Source organism: Centruroides vittatus, unplaced genomic scaffold (assembly GCF_030686945.1).
Source record: "Centruroides vittatus isolate TY-2023 unplaced genomic scaffold, ASM3068694v2 contig_290, whole genome shotgun sequence".
In the NCBI taxonomy this organism is placed as follows: Eukaryota; Metazoa; Arthropoda; class Arachnida; order Scorpiones; family Buthidae; genus Centruroides; species Centruroides vittatus.
Genome location: NW_027121846.1, coordinates 1,052,401 through 1,075,371, shown reverse-complemented (window position 1 = coordinate 1,075,371; position 22,971 = coordinate 1,052,401). Strand labels below are relative to the sequence as shown.

General features: G+C 28.9%; 1 protein-coding gene and 1 long non-coding RNA gene across 2 annotated transcripts; both read left to right on the top strand.

Annotated features, from left to right (window-relative positions):
• The first annotated feature begins 11,199 nt into the window (after window positions 1–11,199).
• LOC136972330 (zinc finger MYM-type protein 1-like) lies at window positions 11,200–13,677 on the top strand. Its single transcript, XM_067266885.1, has one exon. The coding sequence runs from the start codon at window positions 11,200–11,202 to the stop codon at window positions 13,675–13,677; it is 2,478 nt and encodes an 825-aa protein (XP_067122986.1).
• Window positions 13,678–19,800: 6,123 nt separating this feature from the next.
• On the top strand, window positions 19,801–20,307 carry LOC136972368 (uncharacterized). Its single transcript, XR_010880320.1, has 3 exons — window positions 19,801–19,864; window positions 19,974–20,092; window positions 20,168–20,307. It is a non-coding gene; the product is annotated as an uncharacterized lncRNA (long non-coding RNA).
• Window positions 20,308–22,971: the final 2,664 nt, after the last annotated feature.

The following is a 22,971-nucleotide window of genomic DNA, read 5'->3' as shown; positions in this document are numbered from 1 at the left end:
TGAAAGCTTGCAATTAACCTGAATCGCATTGTTCGATGTGGTAATTGCAACACGTAACATTAAGCAGTTTGTAATAAGCAGACGCCGCTGCCATATGTAATATAAATAAAGTTCAGTTATGTAATTTATTAACATCTGTGAATTACGAGTGGAACACCTTCTCACAAAATACTATTTCATTTCTTCATTCCATAGAAAAAATGTTTTTAGAAAAAGTTTAAAACAGGTTGGAAATTTCTACCTAAAATGGCTCCTGCTGATATAAAAGTTCTTTATTATAATCAATTGTAAATTCTCCAAGCAGAACTTTGAATTTTGAATGATATTAATTGAGAACTTTATTTAATTTTGCATAAAATATTTCTCTTTCTAACAAACTTTTATTAATTTTTTGAGTTCCGAAGCAAAATATAATTTATAGCTGTAATGTTTTTAATAATGATTTTGTATTAAATTACCCATATGAATCTGTTGTTATCGTCATTGTTAATAACATCAATATGTGTACTATGAAATAATACAAAGTTCGCTAAAAGTTATGCTTGGATATTAATAACATAAATATTCAAAGTCAAATTATTACGAATTCAAAACTTAAAATGACAAGCATTACTTAAATGTTATTCTGAGCAGCAATACAAAAATGTATTCACAAAACTACATTTTCCATAATAATACGTAAAGGGTGTTAACAGATTCTGCAAATTTGGTCTCTTATGTTTTATTTTAACGTACTGTACCTATAATTTGGCCTATAGTTTCTTGATGTAACGATGTTAATCTGGTTTCAAAATTTTAACATAAAATATTCTTATTTTATCTCATAGTGGGATAGGTAACACTATTGTAACGAAAACATAATTTATAAGGAATTTTGATGGTTTTACTTCTCTAGAAAATATATTGATCAAGTTAGGATACCTAATACCATTAACAATTACTGCTATGGTTAGATAGAAATCTGAAGAACTAACTAATAAAAATCTATATTTTTAAAGTTGATTTTACAGTTTAGAATCAATTTGAAATGTTTTTAACCTTAGCAGTAAGTTAAATGACCATCACACTAAATTAAAATCCATTAAATTTTGAAATTTGAAAGATACTGTACATAAATAAACCTATATATATATGTTGGCCTATATATATATCCTGAAATATTATTCTAAAACGTTTTATTTAATATTTTCGAATTATCAAATATTTGTAAAGTGTTTCGTACTATTTATTGATTTTCTAATCTTATAGTTTTGATTAGAAATATAATGCTGCAGACTAAGTTAGGTATGAAAAATAATCCAGCAACGAATTCAGGCAAATATTTATGGCTCTATCTGTTTTGATATTTGATTAAGAAAACTTTTATATTATTAATTTTGAGGGTGAGATGGGTTTTACAAAAGAAAAAATGTAAATGCTAATAACAAATAAAATCATCATAAAATCTGACTTCAGTCGAGATATGAGAGATAACGCTCCTTTATCTCCCTACCCTTCAACCTTTAACCACTAAAATTTAACAGCATCGATACACAAACTTTCCTGTAAAATTTCAGAAATTTTGGACAAAAGGCACATGAGTTATTAAGCTTCAAAGTGGGTGACAAAATCGTGCCCACACACATCCATACATACAGAAAAATACCCTCTTTTTTATATATTTCTCAACGTTTCAAGGTCCCTAGTCCAAAATACAAAAATCTTGTGCGGTCATTTTCTACCAATCGCCATACTTTTCGTCTGTTATTATGTCAATATAACAGCTGGGAAAGTAAAGGTTATAAGAGTAATATATTCTTGATAAGAAAACGAAACACGAAAACATAATAAACACGAATAAAATAATTTATTAGTTAATTAAATATCCATTCACGTAAAAATATCCATTGATAAAATCGAATTCTACTCACTTTAATACACATTCGCATTTTTTGCTTAATATATTTATTTTCCTATCAAATCAATTTGTAATTAATGTATGAATGAAAATAAACTATTTAATTCCTTAGATTACTAACTCCTTTTATAAGCTAAGAATTTAAATTACGATAGCTTATATTAAATTGCTTTTATATACGTTCTATATATATATATATAACAATCTTTACTTAACAATTGCAATTTTATTTGGACAATTTATAACTTAAAATATTTTTAAAATTACAAATTTCAATAAAATTATATATCATTAGTCATATATCAAGTGGTCTTATTTTGTGAGATTTTGAAAAAAGCGTGTCCTTATAACACAAATAATAATAGATCTAATAATGTTCTGGTATATGTAAATTATTAAAATAAGCACGTCATATTATAATATATATTTATAAAGCTAACAAATTAATCGATAACAAAAAATCAAGTGGTCGCAATCAATGATACCTTTTATCAGGTTACCTGACAAAATATATATGATTTACCGTTTAAAATTAGTTTTTATGTGTAATAAATAATTCGAAACGTTGTTAAATTTTATGATTATTTATACATTTGTTGAACGTATTTCCGGAATTTTAATGAATTTTTATAAGAAATCGACTTTAATTTGCTAGGACATTAGTTTAATAAAACGCTTTAAAACGTAAGCCGTAGGTAACTTCCGATTGTACAGTGTTAATCATTAAATATAATTTTGATTTAAAAAACAAAATTAAGAATTAAAATTATTCGTTAAGAAAAATTTTAATTTAGTAGAATTTTTTCTTCGTGAACTGTCGTGACGTTGAATGACTACATGTCTTATGATTTTTAATTGGGTATGTTATCTAATTGTACCGGGGGTGGCACTTATTTTATACGAGACATTGCCTTTTTTCTTTGAAAATGAAAATAAATAAATAAATAAAATTTATCTTCAATCTGGCAATTTATTGCTATAGATGATATCTGTTAGAACATCACTCACGAATGGCAATCAGTTCTTTTTCAATCAGTTCTTTTTAATTCAGTTCTTTTTAATTCCTATTATATATATATAGGTATGTATGAACTATATATAAAATTAAATCATAATTTTTGTATAATAAGTTTTTTATTCATTTTTCCTATTTTCGTTTCAGTTTTAGTTCCTGGTATTTAATGTTAAAAAGAAATTTGTTTTTGCAAACGTGCAAACGTATGTTGTAATTAGTTTCTTTGTACTTCATATACAAAGAACCTAATTAGCATTCGGAAGTCATTTTTTCTCTTTCAGTATTATAATTGTTCTAAGATATCGATATATACACAAAATTTTCCTTATATTCTTTATCAGTGAAATATTTTCACATTTCAACAATTCATTTATAGTAAGTATTATCAATTTACAATAATTATAAAATTTATCAATATTTTTAACTTAAACATAACATAAGCTATTTGACAAGAGTAAAGTATATTTATTGTACGATATCATACTAAAATATATTTTTAAGTCGAGTTATAATATAGATAAATATATAAATCATATTATACATAATTTTCATAAATAAAATGACTAAAAATTTTTATATTTAAATTAAAAATCTATATATTTCTTGACTTGGATTGATGGAATCAAGCAGTTCAACATTTGGGTGATCTGCCAAGGAAAGAATGCCTTCCGGGAGAATTTTCTATAGAAAACTGGCCTCTATTTAGTTATTAGACATTTGAAGAAAACCCTGAAAACTCCACGTTATCAATACGTTGGTCAGGCACGAACCCACGACCTCAGTGTTTAGTGGTTTTATCCATTCTAAATGTTTTCTTAATTGGAGAAATCGTCGAAGAACATGCAGTTTAGGATAATTATTTTGAAAATTAATAGATGAATTTCTTTATATCGAAATACGTTTCGATTTTTGACCGGTCTTGTATTTAAGAACTATCTTATTAAAAAGTTTTAGAAAAACGTACGTTAAACAACTTCTTTTGTTAAATAGTATTACACAATGATTTTCAGTTTCGGATTATTATTATTATTATTATTATTATTATTATTAACGAAAATCTTTTCCTATTTACTAACATATAAACATGGAAAATATTTTCATTCAAGAATATATTTTATAATCTTTATCTGATCGTTTCAATGAATGTATATACGAGACGAAAATTTACAGATTTATATTTGAAGAAAATTATATCATTCATTCCAGATCAACATCTTCGGTTATCTATAATATTGTCTTTAAATTTATTGTATTTAATTAGTTAACACAAATATAGCATATTCGCTTATTAATTCTTATCCTTATTAAAATAAATGCTTTAATTATAAACATGAAATTTCTTGAGGGATTATGTAAGCAGGTAAGCCAATTTGTAGCAATGTTAGTATTGAGATTGGGTCGGATCGAATCCTCAAATTTTCAAGGGTAATCTGACCTGGATATGTCAAATTCTGGCTGCCACTATTCGGTAATCAGTTTTTGATCTGAAAAATCCGTATTTGAACCTGTTATAGTGACATTTTTGTTGCATACAAAACGAAAGGAGTTAAAAAATATACACATCTTATACATACATACATAAATAATCTAATTACAAATACTTCTTATTTGATTTTTTAGAGAAAATATTCATGAATAATTGTTCAATGATAATGAGACGACCAACAAATTATACACGTAAAGGCGTTAAAAATCGAAATATATATATACATATATATTAAAATTTTAACGTTATTATTATTAATTTATAAACGAATAAATTAAAATATTATTGTTATTATTATTTTATAAATCGATAAATATTTAAAACATAAAAAGTTAAAACTATTTGGCCTATTTTGAGGTCACGTATACATTTCCTCTAAAAATATGAATGCAGTTATAGGTGAGAGTTGCCATCTATTGTCTATTAAAATAAAATTTTACAATACGAGTAATTCTAAACTTTTGAATTTTGATGAAATTTAATATTAATAGTTAAATTAATAGATAATTTAGACAGTATTCGAAATACATTTAAATGAATAATTATCAAAATCTCTTCTATATTTGAATCGGAACCATTGTTTTCATCAGTTAGTTGTGGTTAATTTAGAATTTTTTAACATTACAAGTATATCATTATCTAATTCAGTATTCTTTTTCTTATAATTTTACAAGAAAGAATATTTTCTTCAAGGCTATTATCTATTTTTTCTTGTCCACAAAGCCATGATTTCAATTAGATGATATTTTTATTATCCGTAGATTATTTTAAATAAATAAAATAAATAAATAAATATATATATTTATATTAATATTAACATAAAATCCATCAAGAAGTTTACAAATTATTAGTTTTCTGATGAATGTTTCTGTTGGTGTTATTGTTATTCATCTTTATTCACGCCTGTAGTCTTTGGAATGTAAAATACGCATTTTAAAGGTAATTTGTGCCGTAAAAACTAATTATTCATATATATAAATTTTATAATTTTATAGAAATTATAAAATTTAAAGCGCAAGAAGAAGTAATTATATATGATAAAGTCAAAAATGAATTTAACTTTTAATATATCTTTATCACATCAGATAATAGCACCTTACAGAAGAATACCTTCAAAGTCCTAATTGCTCCTCCTGTAGTAATTAGCTTCTGTCAGTATCCATACTTAAGAAAGCGGTCCTAGAAGCTAGTTTTGTGAAGTCTTTAAGGACTTTCTTCACTATAGCTTCCATATTAAAAAAACGAGCATTCTGACAGATATAGAACAGCAGCCTTATGGCATTAAATCTGAGAAACAGCGCAAAATTCTAACCCGGTTATGACATATTTACAATAACGTAAGTACTAGACAAGATTAGGTCAAGGTAAAAAATTTTAAATTAAAATAATAATTAACATACAATTAAGATACCAGTAATAAAATAAGGAAGCCAAACGAAAATTCTACCTGTCAGAATCGGATTTTAAAAAATCTGCACGGAACTGCCTACTTCATTATTTAAAGTAGTTCTGGTAAAATTAAAGAAGAGTTTAGCTTGGAAATATTCTGAATACTAAAAGTTCCGGATGGCATAGATTAAAAAAATTGTTAATATTAATTTAGTGTACTGTTTGACATGCCTTTAATCTTATATTCTTTTGGATTCTACGTAGCAATCAATGCCATTCTTTAAGTCTGACTGTAATCGCTTCAGTTATACATAATCTCCAGCAGATGACGGTAAGAATTCAACGTTTTTTCAAGGAAAAATTCTTTTCCAAAAATTCTCAAAAATAAAAATAGAACCAGACATTTCTGTTTAGCGTTAGAATTCTATTTAATTCTTCTATTATTTACCTCCATTTGTTGGAAATATATATCTGTACAACTTAAAAACGGGCAACAAAGATGATCTAGAAGTTTTATTACAAATCGGTCAGTCAGCAATTAACAGAAGAAAACGAAAATGAACCGAGTGATCTTATAGCTATAATTCAAACTGAGAATCATTCGAACGGCATTACAATTCACCACTTTAAAGCACAGTATACAAACTTGTTGGTACGGTATACTGTGCTACCCACTGCTTGATAATGAGGTTGGTGTAAAATATCTTATTAAAAAGTGTGGACAGTCTTTGTTTTTCATTAGAGGGCTATCATTACAAAAATAACATTTATACGAAAACATTATTAAGGTAATTTAAACCAGCTATGGATGATATGAAAGCATCGTCATATCACACAGGAAATTTAATGCTATTGTTTATAGCTGAAGCTTTGTACTTCAGCTATAAACAATAGCATTAAATTTCCTGTGTGATATGACGATGCTTTCATATCATCCATAGCTGGTTTAAATTACCTTAATAATGTTTTCGTATAAATGTTATTTTTGTAATGATAGCCCTCTAATGAAAAACAAAGTACACTTTGTATGTACTCGAGCCAGATGCTGATGACAATACAACCACTTAAGATTTAAAAATAGCAATGCGAGAAAAAATCGAAAGAAGATTCCTTGTTGACTGAAATACTCTGTTCTTGCTTCCCGAACAGGGCCGGATTTACCAATCCAGGGACCCTGGGCACAAATTCGGTGGGGGTCCCCCCTTTAAGAGTAGGCAAATTTGATGATTTAAAAAATTTACACAAAATACTGTACTTTCAATTAGATTTGAACTAGGAAGTTGTAAATTTCATTTAAAAATAAAGTTATTGTAAACATACATATATTTTATTGTGTAAAACTAATTATTTTAATTTAACTGAAAAATAACTATGTGAAATTTTGTCCCGAAATTTTCCGATGTTTCATAGGTTTTTTCCCGGGTTTGGTTTTCTTGCCTGTTGCCCTCATGATTAGGCCACACTAGGCTGTCGCGGTAATAGAAAAAAAATTACGTTTAAACATAATTTTTTTTTTAGTTTTGTGGGGGCCCCTATTTTGTGGGGCCCTGGGCACAGGCACCAAATGCCCTTATGTAAATCCGGCCCTGCTCCCGAACCCTCATTTTAAATACCTTTAGTATGAATAAACAATAAAATAATGGGTAAAGGCACAGTTAAATAATTTTTAATGCTATTATCTTACGTGTTTTATTGAAATTCATTTTGACAGTTATTAAACTATTCTGGTATATATTATTTAGCAGTTTCTCGAGTTACTGAAGCGCGTGCACCCACGAGGATAATAAAATTTCGTGTTTTATATTAGTGTACATTTTGGATATATTTCAAAAGGAAGATTTTAATTACAGTAGTTTTTCTTTGAAAAAGTGACATAACTCTATTTGATAACATTATTTTAAAATTCTTTTGAAATTTCTGTCGGGTGTTCTTAGTTCGTGGAAAGTTTTATCTTTAAAAGTTTGATAAAATGTTCACACATTAAGCCACAAAGCCACGTCAAGGCGACACCCATTTTGTGGTAGTTTTTTATTTTCCAGAAACTAACCCTGATTGCTAGACAGAATAACAATCAGAGAATAAAACTGGATATTCGTTGCTATTGCTACTACATTAATTCAGTCAAATGAAATCGTTCGAGACAAATTCCAATTACATTATTATGCCGTTGCTGTCAAATATTCTAATTAGAAACGAAGGATTTTTTTAAACACAGATTTTTCTTTTTAAATTAAATACAAGAACGACTAAGTGTTAAGAATCGTCAGAACCGAACTAACACCAAATTGATATAAATAATCTTCACAACGAGTTCAAAATTCTTATCTATAGATATTGCCGTTAATGTATCTAAAAATATAAGCAATAGCAATGAATAAAGTATGAATTATTTACATTTTGAAAGTAACAACAATTATATATATATAACACATTAAAATATATAATTATGAAATATGTTACAATTAATTATAATAATATGATAATATTTAGGCTAATTATATACATGAGACGTCCAATAAGTAATGCCTCCATATTTATGTACAAGCTCTGCGGTAAGATATCAAACTGAATTCAAGAACAAACTTCAGTATTTCTAATTTTTAATAATTAAGTAACGCTTTCATTTCTCTAAGGTAGTCCCTTTCGTGTTCGATACAGGTACTCTAATGTTTAAGCAGTATTCAGGTTGTTCGAACCATTTCCTCGTGGCGGCTTGAATATCATCACAGACCAAATGAATTCCTTTGAGACGTCTCTTCAGAACAGAAATCGACCAAAAGTCCAAATCTAGGCTGTAAGGAGGATTGTCAAGAACTTCAAACACCGGTTTCTGTATGGCTTCTGATATGAAAGCAGTAGGTGAGTCTAGCGTAGTCATGTTGCGGAATCATTAGCTTTGTCCACAGTTCCAGCGTCATAAACTGTTACTAATCTCGCACGAATTTTTTGGGAGACTCATTTCCATGTCTGGTCGTTGTTTGACACCCAGTTGATAAAGTATTATCCATTTTAAACTTGAACCACAATTGTTTGCTTTCGTTCCTCAAATAACTGCTAACTGCTCGCTAGGCAAAACCCTGTGCTAAACACTTGAACGGAAGCATTACTTATTGAAAGGCAAACTTTTCTCGAAGGTAGGTGAAAATAAAATTAGAAACTTATTAAATTCAAATCGCGATCAAATATTTAATTTGAGTAATTAAAAATAACAAAATAATGCTTACAAATTTTACTTTATAACTTTTTAATCTTCTCAGCTCTCTTATCTTCCTGGGCACCTGTTTGACCCGTGGCAAAGTGACCCCACTTTGTTTTTGGGTATTCCCCCACTCATATGTAGGAGTGTAGAACTGAGAATCGATCAAATGGAGATATTAAACTTTAACTCCCATAGGCTTCAGCCAGGACCAGTGAAAAACGTCTCATAACTGAGAAAGTCGCTTAAATGAGAGGCATATAAGTGAGAGATCAGTGAACTTTGTAACACAAATGAACTCTTCGTTTAATAGAAAGTCTTTTGTTGTTTGCTTGTTGTAATTTTTCTATCTGACGTTTATAATTAGTGGCTTCGAAAACTAGTCACATCTTTAGAACCTTGCTTATACATTTCTTTCAACTTATTTGCAGTGATAATTATTAAGTTTTTTCTAACCTGGAAATTCCATAATCAGCACAAAAACCTTTTTCATTATTGCTTCAGCCAACATCACTATTGGTTTCTTGCAATATCCTCTTACAAATCGACTACTTAGCTGCTGCCACTTACTCTTCGGTCCGAAAACCGAATACTCCATAATAGAAATTTTTTTTCTAACTTCTACTGTCAAATGTTACTGTTTAGCACAAAAGTATTATAGAATCTTTTATAAACGAACACTTGGATAATAATTGAATGCCATTATATTGAAAAAACCTTCACACGTTTAGATATTCCATTTGTAAATTCCAGTGCGAATTATTTTTTCGGTAAAGATATTTCCATGTAAGCCTGATTAAAAAAGCCACTCTTGACAATTAATAAGTTAAATTTAATTATTTCTAAATCTAATCAATTGTATTAATTATATAATTTTAAAATGTTTTAATAGTTTTTTCATTTATTTTTACAAAATTTTTAATGAATTTTTAATAAACGACAATAGTATTTATACTAAATAATGTATTTAATATTTTGATTTGTGTGAAAATTCGAACCCGCCGGAACCAACATCTAGCAATAAAATTGTTTTATTGTATGTTTCCCACGGAGAGAAAAATGAATCATGAGGAACCAAATCTGAATAGTGCTGGTTGGTGAAGGAGAGTAACGTGACCGAGAAGATAAAAGGGCGAACAAAGAGGAAAGGGGGACGGTTACACAGTGTCCATCCGATCGAATCCAGGCCGATTAGCGAGTGCCCGCCCGTCGCTAACAAGTCCAGAACGCAGAGCGTGTCCGTCCCGAGGGAAACCCGAGCCGAAGATATTCTCTAAACCCGTTACAAGGACCTCTCTATTCGGACAAAGAGGTATGATCTCCCCCCAATTCGCGTGAACTCTCTCTCCGGGTACCCTAACTTTAGACGACTGTATATCATCCATTCTTGTAGTTGTAGATTTTAGTTTTAATAAATTGCTGTTGTATTTTCCATTGATGTCATTTATTCGAGTATCGCCACCGCTGTATCGTCGAACCCATCCTCTTCCTCCCCTCGCGTAACGCGTAACGTATAACAAACCCGAACCGCCATCTTGATCGTGGGCAGGTCTCACCGACCTGTTAGCCGACAAAAGGAGGTACCTCCCGGTGCACCAGGGGCGGACTAAGGCCTAGGCAACCTAGGCACGTGCCTAGGGCCCGTAATTTTTGGGGCCCGAAAATTAGGTTTTTAATTTTTTAATTTTTATAATTAATTTTTATTTTTATTTAACAGAAAAACGTGATATTCATAATTATTGCTGAAACGTATCCAAATTATGCCGAATCGTTGATTGATAAAGTCGACAAGTGTGGACGAGCGTTCCCGTGCTTATGCATCCACGCCCGCGAGTGTCGATGTGTGTAAATACGATCGAGCCTCGCGCCTATCGAGCCTTTACTATGCACGTGTTTAAAAAGCCAAACGTAGCTATTTAAAATCAGTGTTTCCTGAACGTATTGCATCTTATGTGAGTTGTGATTGAAAATTGTGCAATTAAGACTTAAGTACCTAGACTTGATTGCAAATAGATTGTTTTAGATTTACAGTTAATACTTTCTGGAATTCCTAAAATAAAAATGTAAGTTTTTATAAAAGTATTACATTATTTAATTAAAATAATATATAATATAAAATACCACAAATTGTGATTTTGTTTGTGATTGTGATATTGAGTAAAAATAAATTTAATTGAAGATCATTTTCTTCTTTCTTTTAGTACGTGGTCTTTAAAATGAGTTCCTATAAACATTTAAGTGGAAGTGAAAAAAGAAAACGAAAAGCAGATAGAGATAAAGTGGCAAAACAAATGAAAAGATCGTTGGACAAATTTTTAACTGTAGATGGAGAACAATTACAACAATCGTCATCATTTTCACAAATTTCACCTGCTCAAACTCCAGAAACATCATTTGTGTCCGAAACTATTCTGCAAAAAGACCAGCAGGAGAAACCAAGCAATTCCGTTTGTGAAGATGAAACAAAAGGAGAAAATATAAATTTAAAATCATCTCAAAGTAATGATGAAACTAAGAGTTTTGTAAACGATATTGCATTATGGCCAGAATACTTAACAGACGCCATGCGAGAGTATTATATAAAAAATCCACCAAAATCAATAAATGGATCTTTGGAATCATCTTCTATTCGATGCAACGAAGGGTCAAAACAAATCACAAGAAAATTAACTATTGCCTCCTTCTTCAGAACTATTAATAGCGGGGAAAAAGTTAAAAGAGATTGGTTGGCTTATACTGAAACCAACAACTTATTGTACTGTTACGTCTGTAAATTATTTTCCAAGCAAACAACGCTAATGACAAAAGGGACGAATGATTGGAAAAATGTACATAAAAAATTGTCAGAGCATGAAAACTCCAGTGACCACATTAACTCCATTTTAATTTTTATAACAAGATCTAAAATTACCGGACGCATTGACACTGAACTGGAAAAACAAATTATAAATGAAAAAAAATATTGGAGGGAAGTACTTAAACGTGTGGTAGCGACAATCAAATTTATTTCTTCATACTCTTTAGCGTTTCGTGGTAAAAATGAAGTGTTTTTTAGTGAAAATAATGGTAATTATATAGGTGCTTTGGAATATTTATTCGAGTTCGATCCATTTTTGCGGGAACACATGAAAAAATATGCAAACTGCGGCACCGGTACTATAAACTATTTGTCGTCTACAATATGTGATGAATTTATTTCTATTATATCGAAAGATTTACAACTCACAATAGTGAACGAAATAAAGGAAGCCAAATTTTACTCTCTAATTATTGATTCAACACCTGATATATCTCACGTAGATCAGCTGACCGTCATTATTCGCTATGTTCTTCCAAGTGGTATAAAAGAAAGATTTTTGGGATTTCTACCTATATTTTCTCATACGGGTGAAAAGTTGGAGAAAGTTATTTTAGAATTTTTAAATAATATAGATTTAGACATCACTAACTGTCGGGGACAGAGTTATGATAATGCGTTTAATATGTCAGGTAAATATAAGGGACTCCAATCCAGAATAAAACAACATATTTTTTCTGCCCATTTTATACCATGCGCAAATCATTCATTAAATTTAATTGGAAACGCTGCTGCCGAAAGTTGCATGGAAATGACCACTTTTTTCAATATCGTTCAGGAATTGTGCGTATTTTTTTCAAGTTCTACACATAGGTGGAATGCATTACAAAAATTTTGTAAGAGCAAACACTTGAGTATTAAACCTATTTGTGACACCAGGTGGTCTGCTCGTTCCGATGCTGTGAAATCCTTAAAGGAAAATTATGAAGAAATTAAACATTGTTTACGTCATTTTTCCTCAAACAAAGATGAAAAACCATTAACAAGGTCCGAAGCTGCCGATTTACATAAAAAACTTGATACATTTGAGTATGTACTGTTACTTACTATATGGGAAAAGATTTTAGAGAGAATAGATGCTTCAAACAAGACTCTTCAACAAAAAGACGAATCCCTAAATACAGCAGTTTTAATATATGATTCATTGATAGATTTCATACAAACTGTTAGAGATGATTTTGACAATTTAGAAAAAGAAGCAGAAAAAGTTAAAGATATTGCATATACTAATGATAAAAAACGGCAGAAAATACGAAAACTATTTCATGATGAAATTCCAGAACATGAAATAAGATTCAGTGGCAAAGAACATTTTAAAGTTAATATTTTTTTTGTTGTATGCGATTCTTTAATTAGCAACATTAAAAAAAGATCTGAGGGATATAAAACTATTAACAATAAATTCAAAACAATTTTTCATGATAGTGATGTTAGTGACTCTTCAATAGAGGAATTAAAATGTTCTGAACAAGATTTAAACCTAGCAGAACTGAAAAATGAAGTATTACAATTTAAGACTTTTATAAGTAAAGAAAATATTATTTCGCCTGTATCCATGTGGTCATTTATTCAGGAAAATAATATTATTTCAACATTCCCTAATTTAAACATAATTCTGAGAATTTATTTAACCCTTCCAATAAGCAATGCAAGCGGTGAAAGATCATTCTCAGTAATGGCCAGAATAAAAAATTTTTTAAGATCCACATTAGGCCAACAAAAATTAAATAGTTTATCATTACTTTATATAGAAAAAGAGTTATTAAATAACTCTATTAATTATGACAAACTAATTGACGAGTTTGCAGAATTAAAAGTGAGAAAAAAGGCAATATAACTAATCAATCTGGGTATATTTGTTTAAGTATTATTGTTTGTTTTAATAAATTATGTTTATTTAATTTTTGTACATGTATATTATTTTTTTCCTTTTTTTTCTTGGAATCCGATAATTAAATAGAAACTATATGCTTTAAAACCAAACTACCAAACATAAAGTATGTGTCATGACTGAAAAATAGGCCCCTGAATTACAATGTTGCCTAGGGCCCGCTTTAGCCTTAGTCCGCCACTGCGGTGCACCCACATTTGTAAAATTATAATGTAACGTATTACAATGTAAGCTTCTACACTAATTTAAATTTACAAAATAAACTGATTATCATCTATTAATCCTCGATTATTATCGACATTAAACGAAAAAAGTATGGAAATTAAGCTACTTATCCCGATTTTTCTTTCTTGTGTCGCGAGGAAGCAATACCAAAAGAAAACTCGGTCTTGAAGCAACACAATCCAAAAAGTGATATTCTTGTGAAATATCTGAAATGAAATTTTCATAAAATAAAAAACGATAATTTGCACGAATGCATATTATCAGAATTTAGGGCTTTAAAAATTAACGTGGAAAAAATAAATATGATTCTTCTTAATAATGGCAAGTAGGCCTACCTGTTTAGGACATCGCTTATATTACTTGAAGTTAACAGTTCTGATTCCTGTATCGATTATGTATTAGGAAATGGCTTTTTTATAGTTAAGAGGATGGCTTATGTCATTTACTTTGTGCATTTCTTATTGTTATTCAAATACATTATAGATTCCAGAATTAATTTCTGTTTTTAAGTTATTACAAAATTATCACACGATTATTTTTTAATAAGTTAAGTATAAACACCTAATTTGAACGAAAATACGCTTATATCTTTGTAAAATTTATTTATAAATTAACTTAATTAATTTAATTTGTATGAAAATCTGCAGTGATGAAGATGCTTCGAGTCGAGATTCTATCTCAATTTAAATAAATTTTAAAATCACGTAAACAAAAGCAAATAATTAATTACTTTCGAGAGACGTACCGAATAAAAATTCTGCGGAAAGTTTCGAAATAAAGAGAAAAACACTCAAAATTTTCGGAAAGATCTCCTCTTCATCTTGGCAACCAACAATAAAATAAAGAACAATTGAAAACTATTGTTAATTATGTATAACGAATGCATTACTTATTACGTCGAAAGTATAGAACTTTCGATGTAATAAGTAATGCATTCGTTTTAATTTAAGTAATGCAAGTTAAACCATTTAAATCATTACTATAAATGTCTAATATTTCGTTTTAATTTTAAATTTCGTATAATTCGGATGTGAAACACGAGGGATTATCCCTCAACAGAAAATTATCTTCTATTAAAAAAAACTTTATGTTTGAAAGCGATTTTTATATTGTAGGTAATTTATTATATTCTAACAAAATCATTGGTATATAAACAAAGTATTTTACACACGCATTGTGGATTCCGCTATGCCCACAATAGTATCATGAGATAGGAACTAAATTATCCTAAATCGTCTCTGATTATTAAATTTCGTCTTTAGATAATTTTTTAGTCGATCCAAGAAGACATAGTCTGTTCAAAAAACATTTTTTGGGGTTTACAATTTATTTCTTAACTGTGTTCCAGAACACCCTTTGACGACCGGACCTCAAAGGGTGTTCTGGAACACAGTTAAGAAATAAATGGTGGACCCCAAAAAATGTTTTTTGAACAGACTAGTCTTCTTGGATCGACTAAATTCGTCGCACCAAAATTTTTTTGGGGTCGTTGTTTCTAGACTTGATAGCGGGTACCCAGAGTGATAGATTAAACAATCTGCCATGCACTTTAAGTGTAAAAAAAGAACAAATATAATAATATCCGAGCATAATTATCATCATATTAATATATTTGTGTGTTGTGTTTAAAATAAAAAAAATAATTTATCGTTAAAATTACACATGGGAACATTAAAGTAAATTTATTCTGCTCCTCGAGATAAATGACTAAAATGGAAAATGGCAATACAAATATCACAATAAATGTGTAAAATATATTAAAAAACAAATTTTAGTTTTAATTAATACTGTACTTTGATAAATAGACAAATCTACGAAAAAAGACAAGAAAATAAATAAAGTTGAATTCGTGTCAGTAAAAATTAAATAAATTAATGCAATTATCCGAAACGAAAATAATATCCAAACGCTTAATTTAAAAATAAATAGGCGATGGGAAAACATTTGTAACAGAATACTTGATAATCAGATATGGTTATTCATTATGTAACATGACACAAACATTTCTACAAATAATTGTAATTATTGTTTGTACTTTTTATATATTCATGAATAAAATAAGGAAATCATCCATTTAACTGTAGATAACAAATAGCTGACTAAAAACTGTAAACGTAAATATTAGACAATGCAAAATACAGTATTTATTTATGTTTTTTTCATGAAAAAAAACAAGTCAGGAAGAAGGAGGTTGAAAATTGTAAGAAACAATGGTATGTTAAAACGCAGTAGGGCATAGGGAAAAGAGTAAGAAATTACAAATCGTACTTATAATATTCTATTAAACTAGCCATTTTCTCACATATAATAAAGCCACATTAGTATCATGTTGATTAACTGGCTAGCTCACTTACAAATGAGTAGAAGCAGACTTGAAGATAAATAAAACTCACTTCTACGTTCAAAATTAAGCGTTTTTCCATTTTATAATAATTAAAAATATAAAAAATTTTATAACAAAATCTCCTAACAGATGGCGCCATACACTATTTTATTTATTTATTACTATTAATACTATAAAAGTTATTTTTAAAATAAAATTCCGGAAAGTTACGCAACACGTTGGTAGATTTTTCTCTTTTTATTAATTTGTTTTAAGTAACATCATTTTTATTTTGTATTATCGTCAATTATTTTTTATCTTCTTTTTTACAGCACCCAGGACAGCGAGTTGATTCTTGGTAGATTCTTTTTTAAAAAATATTTTAAAAGGAGAATCTTATAATATTTTCAAATTCCATGTTTGAATCCCATTTTTCCTTTCCTTTTTATATAAAAAAAACAGATAACAAAGAATAGGGTACTTCGACGGAATTGAGAAGAAAAGACAAAACAAAAAGTTATTTAATTAAACGTTCAGTTATTGGTTTTGTTGTGGATTTTAAAAAATGAAAAGCTATTAGCTATTTTTTGAGTAACATATCATACAAGGAGCAGTTGTGGATATAGGTTTTATAATATATAATATGTATTATTATGTATAATGTAATCCTTATGTATCTTCTCTTCCTTTTGTAAAGTATAAGGACTAAAGAGGGGTCATTAAGACCCGAGATGCATTTCCTTCAATGAAACCTATATTAACTGCTCCTTGTATGATATGTTACTGAAAAAAAGCCAATAGCTTTTAATTCTTTAAAATCCACAACAAAAAAATATACTATAAAATATGAACTCTAGTTCATAAGTTATACATTACAAGTTTAGGTTTTATATTTATCATCGAAATAATGGCACGGAAAAAAACAAAAAAATTATGAGATCATTTTTATAAAATTTTAAAACAATTTTATTGATGTACTGTACTTCAATGTTTAATACAGTCAATACGGGCGTGGATAATAATTTCTCATCGGTGGTGCTCTAAATCGAATAAATATGTCCGGTACTCCACTGCGATTTGCGTGTCCTGTAAGGATATCAAGAACGATTCAGTTAATTGACATAAAATAATAATGTAGAAATTACAAGAATTTTACATACGTCGATGAATTCTAGGCTCAAAATACTCGTCATAAGGCTGATACTCCGGTGAATATGCTTGTGTAGTTATACCGAGAGATGACAAGCAAAGTACAACTAAAAGCAAATATCTGTAGTCCATCCTGTTTAACTGTAAAGAAATTTATTATATATTGAATTACTCAATATTTAATGCAGATGATAGAGGCTTTAATTGAACTTAAACTATTCAAGGATACCACGTTATCTATCTTTAAGCAAACTATAAATATTAAATTTATTCACACGTGATCTTTAAACGTAAAAATGAAGGGAAAAAGCTTATTTTTTAACTTCAAAATTTGACTTAAATAATTAAGGATTTACTGTTGGATACTTGAAGGCCACTTAACACAAACCTAGCATTATATTAGGGTAATCAGATTTTTTTCAGCAAATCCGGGGACACGTATCGTCACTTTTTAAGGTACACAGTAGCAGCCTACGTAAATAACTACCGTCAAATGAGTACTGTACATGTACTGCAGTCTACCGATTGAATCTGGACGGATCAAAAAGCCCCAGGAATTTTTCAGATGGTGGTCTATCCGAATATGTCAGACCCCGTCCTTCAACACTCGAACCCATTATGGGTCTGACCGAATCTATAATGGGGTTGGTAAAGAAAGATCCTCTTAGTGCTCACAGGGCGGGAAGAGTTTTTAAAAAATGTAATACTGCGTATGACTGAGACCTAAACATTTTAATTTTGATTGAGTTTGTTGGCTTCAATCAAATAGTTCTCTTCTAATAGGTCTATAGCTATTTACTTTTAGCACTTTTCTAGCTATATCTTTTGTCCGAGTTTTAAAATTTGGCTATTTGTTTTTGGTTACTTTACTTATTTGATTACTTCTTTAAAAATTACCTGCAACCTTGGATTTGCATTGGACACGTCTTCTGGCAGAAAAACTGACAGCGAAAATATTACAGTAATCGCAAAGAAACAAATAAACGGAGACTAACCGGGATAAGACTTCTTTCCGGGAACAAAACCGGAGATACTTTCTTGCCAGGGACAGAGTATCAAAAACGGAGACAGTCCCCAGAAATCTAAACAAATGGTCACTTTAACTATATTACTATCTTTCCCTTTAGGCTGCGAGAAGAGTGACCTCGTTACTTCTCCAGACAAAAATTTGTAAAAATTTGTATCTGGGAAGGCAACATCACTCTTCTAGCATCCTAAACAGAAAGTTAGGAATAGTTTGGTGCTCGGTTTGTTAAATGGTCGTCAAGTCTGACACTGTCAATTATATTTATGTGGGGTTTTAAACTTTAAGTATACCATGACAAATATATATATATGTAAACATTGGTATGTATGACGTATATATATATTAATATATTACAACCGTCATTTTTGAACATTTGTAAAATATAGAAAATCTATTTAATAAACACTATTTCATTTAGCTACCAATATTAATTTTTACAACATTAAAATTGAATTTTCTTAAAGTATATTAACTGAAACTTTTAGATATATTTTTTAAATATTACAAAAACCTTTAAATTTTGTTAAGATCATAATGTAAAACACTTCTTTCTTTGGTTATAGATCATGTCAAAGTATTTGCGGTAATTAAATAATGTTGTCTTTAAAAAGTAAAATATAATATGTACAGCTTTCAAAATATAAAACATTATATAATTTTTGAAAATTGAATTAGTCGTGTGCTTGTAAAACTATTTATCATTCAATTAATGTTATAAATTACATTATCAAGTAGTCTCTGTTGTTAGGCATGCTTATTATATTTGGCAATAATTACATCTTTGTACAGTGTATGACTGTACTGTAGACAAAAATTATAAACTCACAAAGTATTATAATAATTATTGAAAGTTATAAAATAAAGTTTTACTTACTTATTTTGTCTTCGCTAATCAATTCGCAGTTTTCTGAAGAGAAATCTTCCTCTTATATAGGCTACTTTATTAACTGTATGCGTAGACACAATATATTTAATATCGATTAACTTTAAACATAAATTTACGAACATATTTATCATATTGACGTTTATAAGAATTTTTATCATGATAAAGTTAACCTTTATCCGATTTTAATAATATAAATTCTAAGAAGAAAAAGTATTTATTAAATTATAAAGTGTAGTCTTACGTAATTCTTATTTTAAATAATAAAAAGAATTATTTAGGTCTATGCTTTTGCTTCATAGAATGTGTATTAAATTTAAAAGATCGAATAAATGTTAATTTTGTCAAATAAATATTCCAATAAATGTCAATATGATAAATGTTATTTAGATTTATGTTTAAAGTTAATGAACATTAAATATGTTGTGTGGGCGAGCATATATTTAATAAAGTAGACTTGCATAGCCTATATAAGAGAGAGATTTCTCCTCAGAAAACCTAGAATTGGTTAGTGAAGACAAAATAAGTAAGTAAAAACTTATTATTTTATAACTTCCAATAATAATTTTTATAATACTTTGTAAATTTATAATTTTTGTCTACAGCCATTATACATCTTTACATTAATTAAACAGGATGGACTACAGATATTTCCTTTTAGCTGTACTTTGCTTGTCAGCTCTCAGTATAACTACACAAGCATATTATTCATTGGAACCTTATTACAAGTCTATTAATCCAAGAGTTTATCAATGTATGCTAAAATTCTTGTAATTTATACATTATTATTTTGTGTCAATTAACTGAATTGTTGTTGATATCTTTACAGCTTACGCAAATGGTAGTGGAATAGCGGACATATTTATTCGCTTTAGAGCACCACCGATGAGAAATTATAATCGACGGGCATATTCATACCCATACTGACTGTATTAAATATTGAGGTATATCAATAAAATCGTTTTGAAATTTTATAAAAGTTAAATGTTTTTATACTTCTTTCTTTTTTCCTTTTATACTTCGTTTCATTTAAGAACTTAAAACTAAATTTGTAATGTATTTATTTTGTAGTAGTTTTTTTTTCTTTTGACTCTTCTCGCTTCCATTCAAGAAGGCCCTTCCCTTTCCTCCGTTTTATAAAAATTTAAAATACTCTTGTTAATACCTGCAACTTTATTCCATTTATTCACAAGAGCGTTCCATTAAATCGAGCCAACAAGTTATTTACTGTTTAAGTACGGTTTTCGTAATTTTTGAAATAATTCGCTTACGTTTTGAAATTTTAGCGCAATTGATTGACACCTCTTTTCTAATATTGTGTGCTACTTAATAAATATATATATATTTTTAATTTTAGCTTTAATAGCGCGAAAGATTGTAATAACTTATTTTTAAGGTTAATGTTACCTATGGTTCCAAGATGGTGGCTCGTTTCCGATCCCAACGATCAGAAGACAGGGAACAGTGGGGACGCACGTTTTAATCCAACCTAACCTATCCTAATAATTTTGTTGGTAATAATTATGGTAATTTATTAGAATAGGTTAGGTTAGAACGTGCGTCCCCACTGTTTCCTGTCTTCTGATTGCTGGGATCGGAGACGAACCGCCATCTTGGAACCATAGGTAACAATAACCATTTTTAGTATCAAAGCGAATATTGTTTTCACTTAAATATCACGATACATAAAACCATTGTTAAAAATTTCAATACAGGATGGTCCATTTTAATTAATGAATCCACTGAAATAACTCGAAAAGTAAAAATCTTATGAAATAATTCATTACATCTGAGTCGTTAGAATTTAAAAAGACCAGAACACGGCGTTATCGGTTTCTTCATGGATGGCGCTACAATCGCTGAAAAAGGGGTTTACATCATTTTCTTGTATAAAAATTCCCATTTTTTTATTGCTTATTATTATTCTACAAAAAGAAATAAATAAACTTTTATCCAAAGCATTTTTTTCCGGAAGACTTATTAGAAGTTGCGACCGTTTGAAGTTTCGCGTGCCTACCAGAGAGCACGCATGAGTCTGTAGATCATTAGAAAATCATCAAGATAGAATCAAGATCATCGTTTTCTTTTTACCACAAGCTTAATGAAACTTTAACACGCTGGTATGTGCTTTTTTATAAGTTGATTATTTGAAGAAGAAAAAGAATGGTTTCATCAGCGATTTTTAAAGGGTTTTTTTAAAATCCTTTTTTCAGTGGATTTCACAGATATCTCAGATGTTCGAGTACGCACTTCTATAAAACGGTGCCGTGGCGATTCAATTTTTTTTTCTGAAATATGAAAATTTACACTTACATTACTTACATACCTTTTTCTTAAATTTTTAAAATCATTCTTCAGAGTAATCTGGTGACTTTCAAGGTAACCGAACTATTACTGTACTGTACTAAAACCATGAAACCGATCTTTCGTTTTTTAATTGGATAATAAAACCACGAAAACGGGCCATTCTTCTATAATTTTGACATCAAATTCAGATGGTTAACATTTATTCTACATTTTTTTCGATACTTAGATATTTAATTTTTGCAATTTTTGTTTTTTGTAGAAATACACTACTGCTTTCTAATCTTTGCCCTTTTTTTCTTTAATGTATGATTTATTTATTTATGAGAGAGGGGCGAGAAACAATAGATATTGATTCTTTTTCGTGCAAACGGTCAAGCAGTTTAATTTTGTTTCTGAGAGACTTTACTTTCTTTGTTCTTTTTGATATTTTGTCACCTGAGTCTTTTTTGTTTAGACACAATTGATTATTTAGAACGTCAAAAGAAAAGTAATTAAGTAAAATATATTCAAAATGCACACTAATATAAAACACGAAATTTTATTATCCTCACGGGTGCACGCCCTACAGTAACTCGAGAAACTGCGAAATAATATACACCAGAATAGTCTAATAACTGTCAAAATGAATTTCAATAGAACACGTAAGATAAAAGCATTAAAAATTATTTAATTGTGTCTTTGTGGATTATTTCATGCTCGATTTCGTTTATTCTTTTTCGAATACAAAAAATGAGTTAATAGCACGTACTGTACAAATCAGATTATGTGAAGTACGCGAATAAGAGGTTCTATTGACTTTTATAACCATTTAAAACGGGTTTTTTAAAGGTTCTGTTGTATCTCTAGACTCTATTTAAGATCTAGCAAGAATTAAATTAATTCGTTTTCTATTAAAGAGGGAAAAATAAAAATTACTAGTCTCACCAACAGTCGTATATTATTACGTGCAAAATTAACTGAAATTTATAAAATATCCGTTAATTAAAATCTTATCAAATTTTTGCATTGAAAATTTATCATCATAAAGTTTTTTTCAATTATTAAATATAATAATTTAAATCGTAAATTGAAATAAATTAAAATGTATAAGCAATTAAAGAAAACAAAACGAATTTATTTTATTCGTAAACTCATAAAAATTCGGCAAATAACGGCAAATACAGTTTTCTTCCATTTCTTTTTGACTTTAGTTTTCTCATTAAAAGAAAAAATTATTAAATATTTTTCTTTTCTCTATAAACTTTCAGGTGAGTTTGAGAATTTCGTAACAGCAAATCTAACAGTTTTCGTACGCCATTCGTTAAATCGATTTCATTTCTTACACAT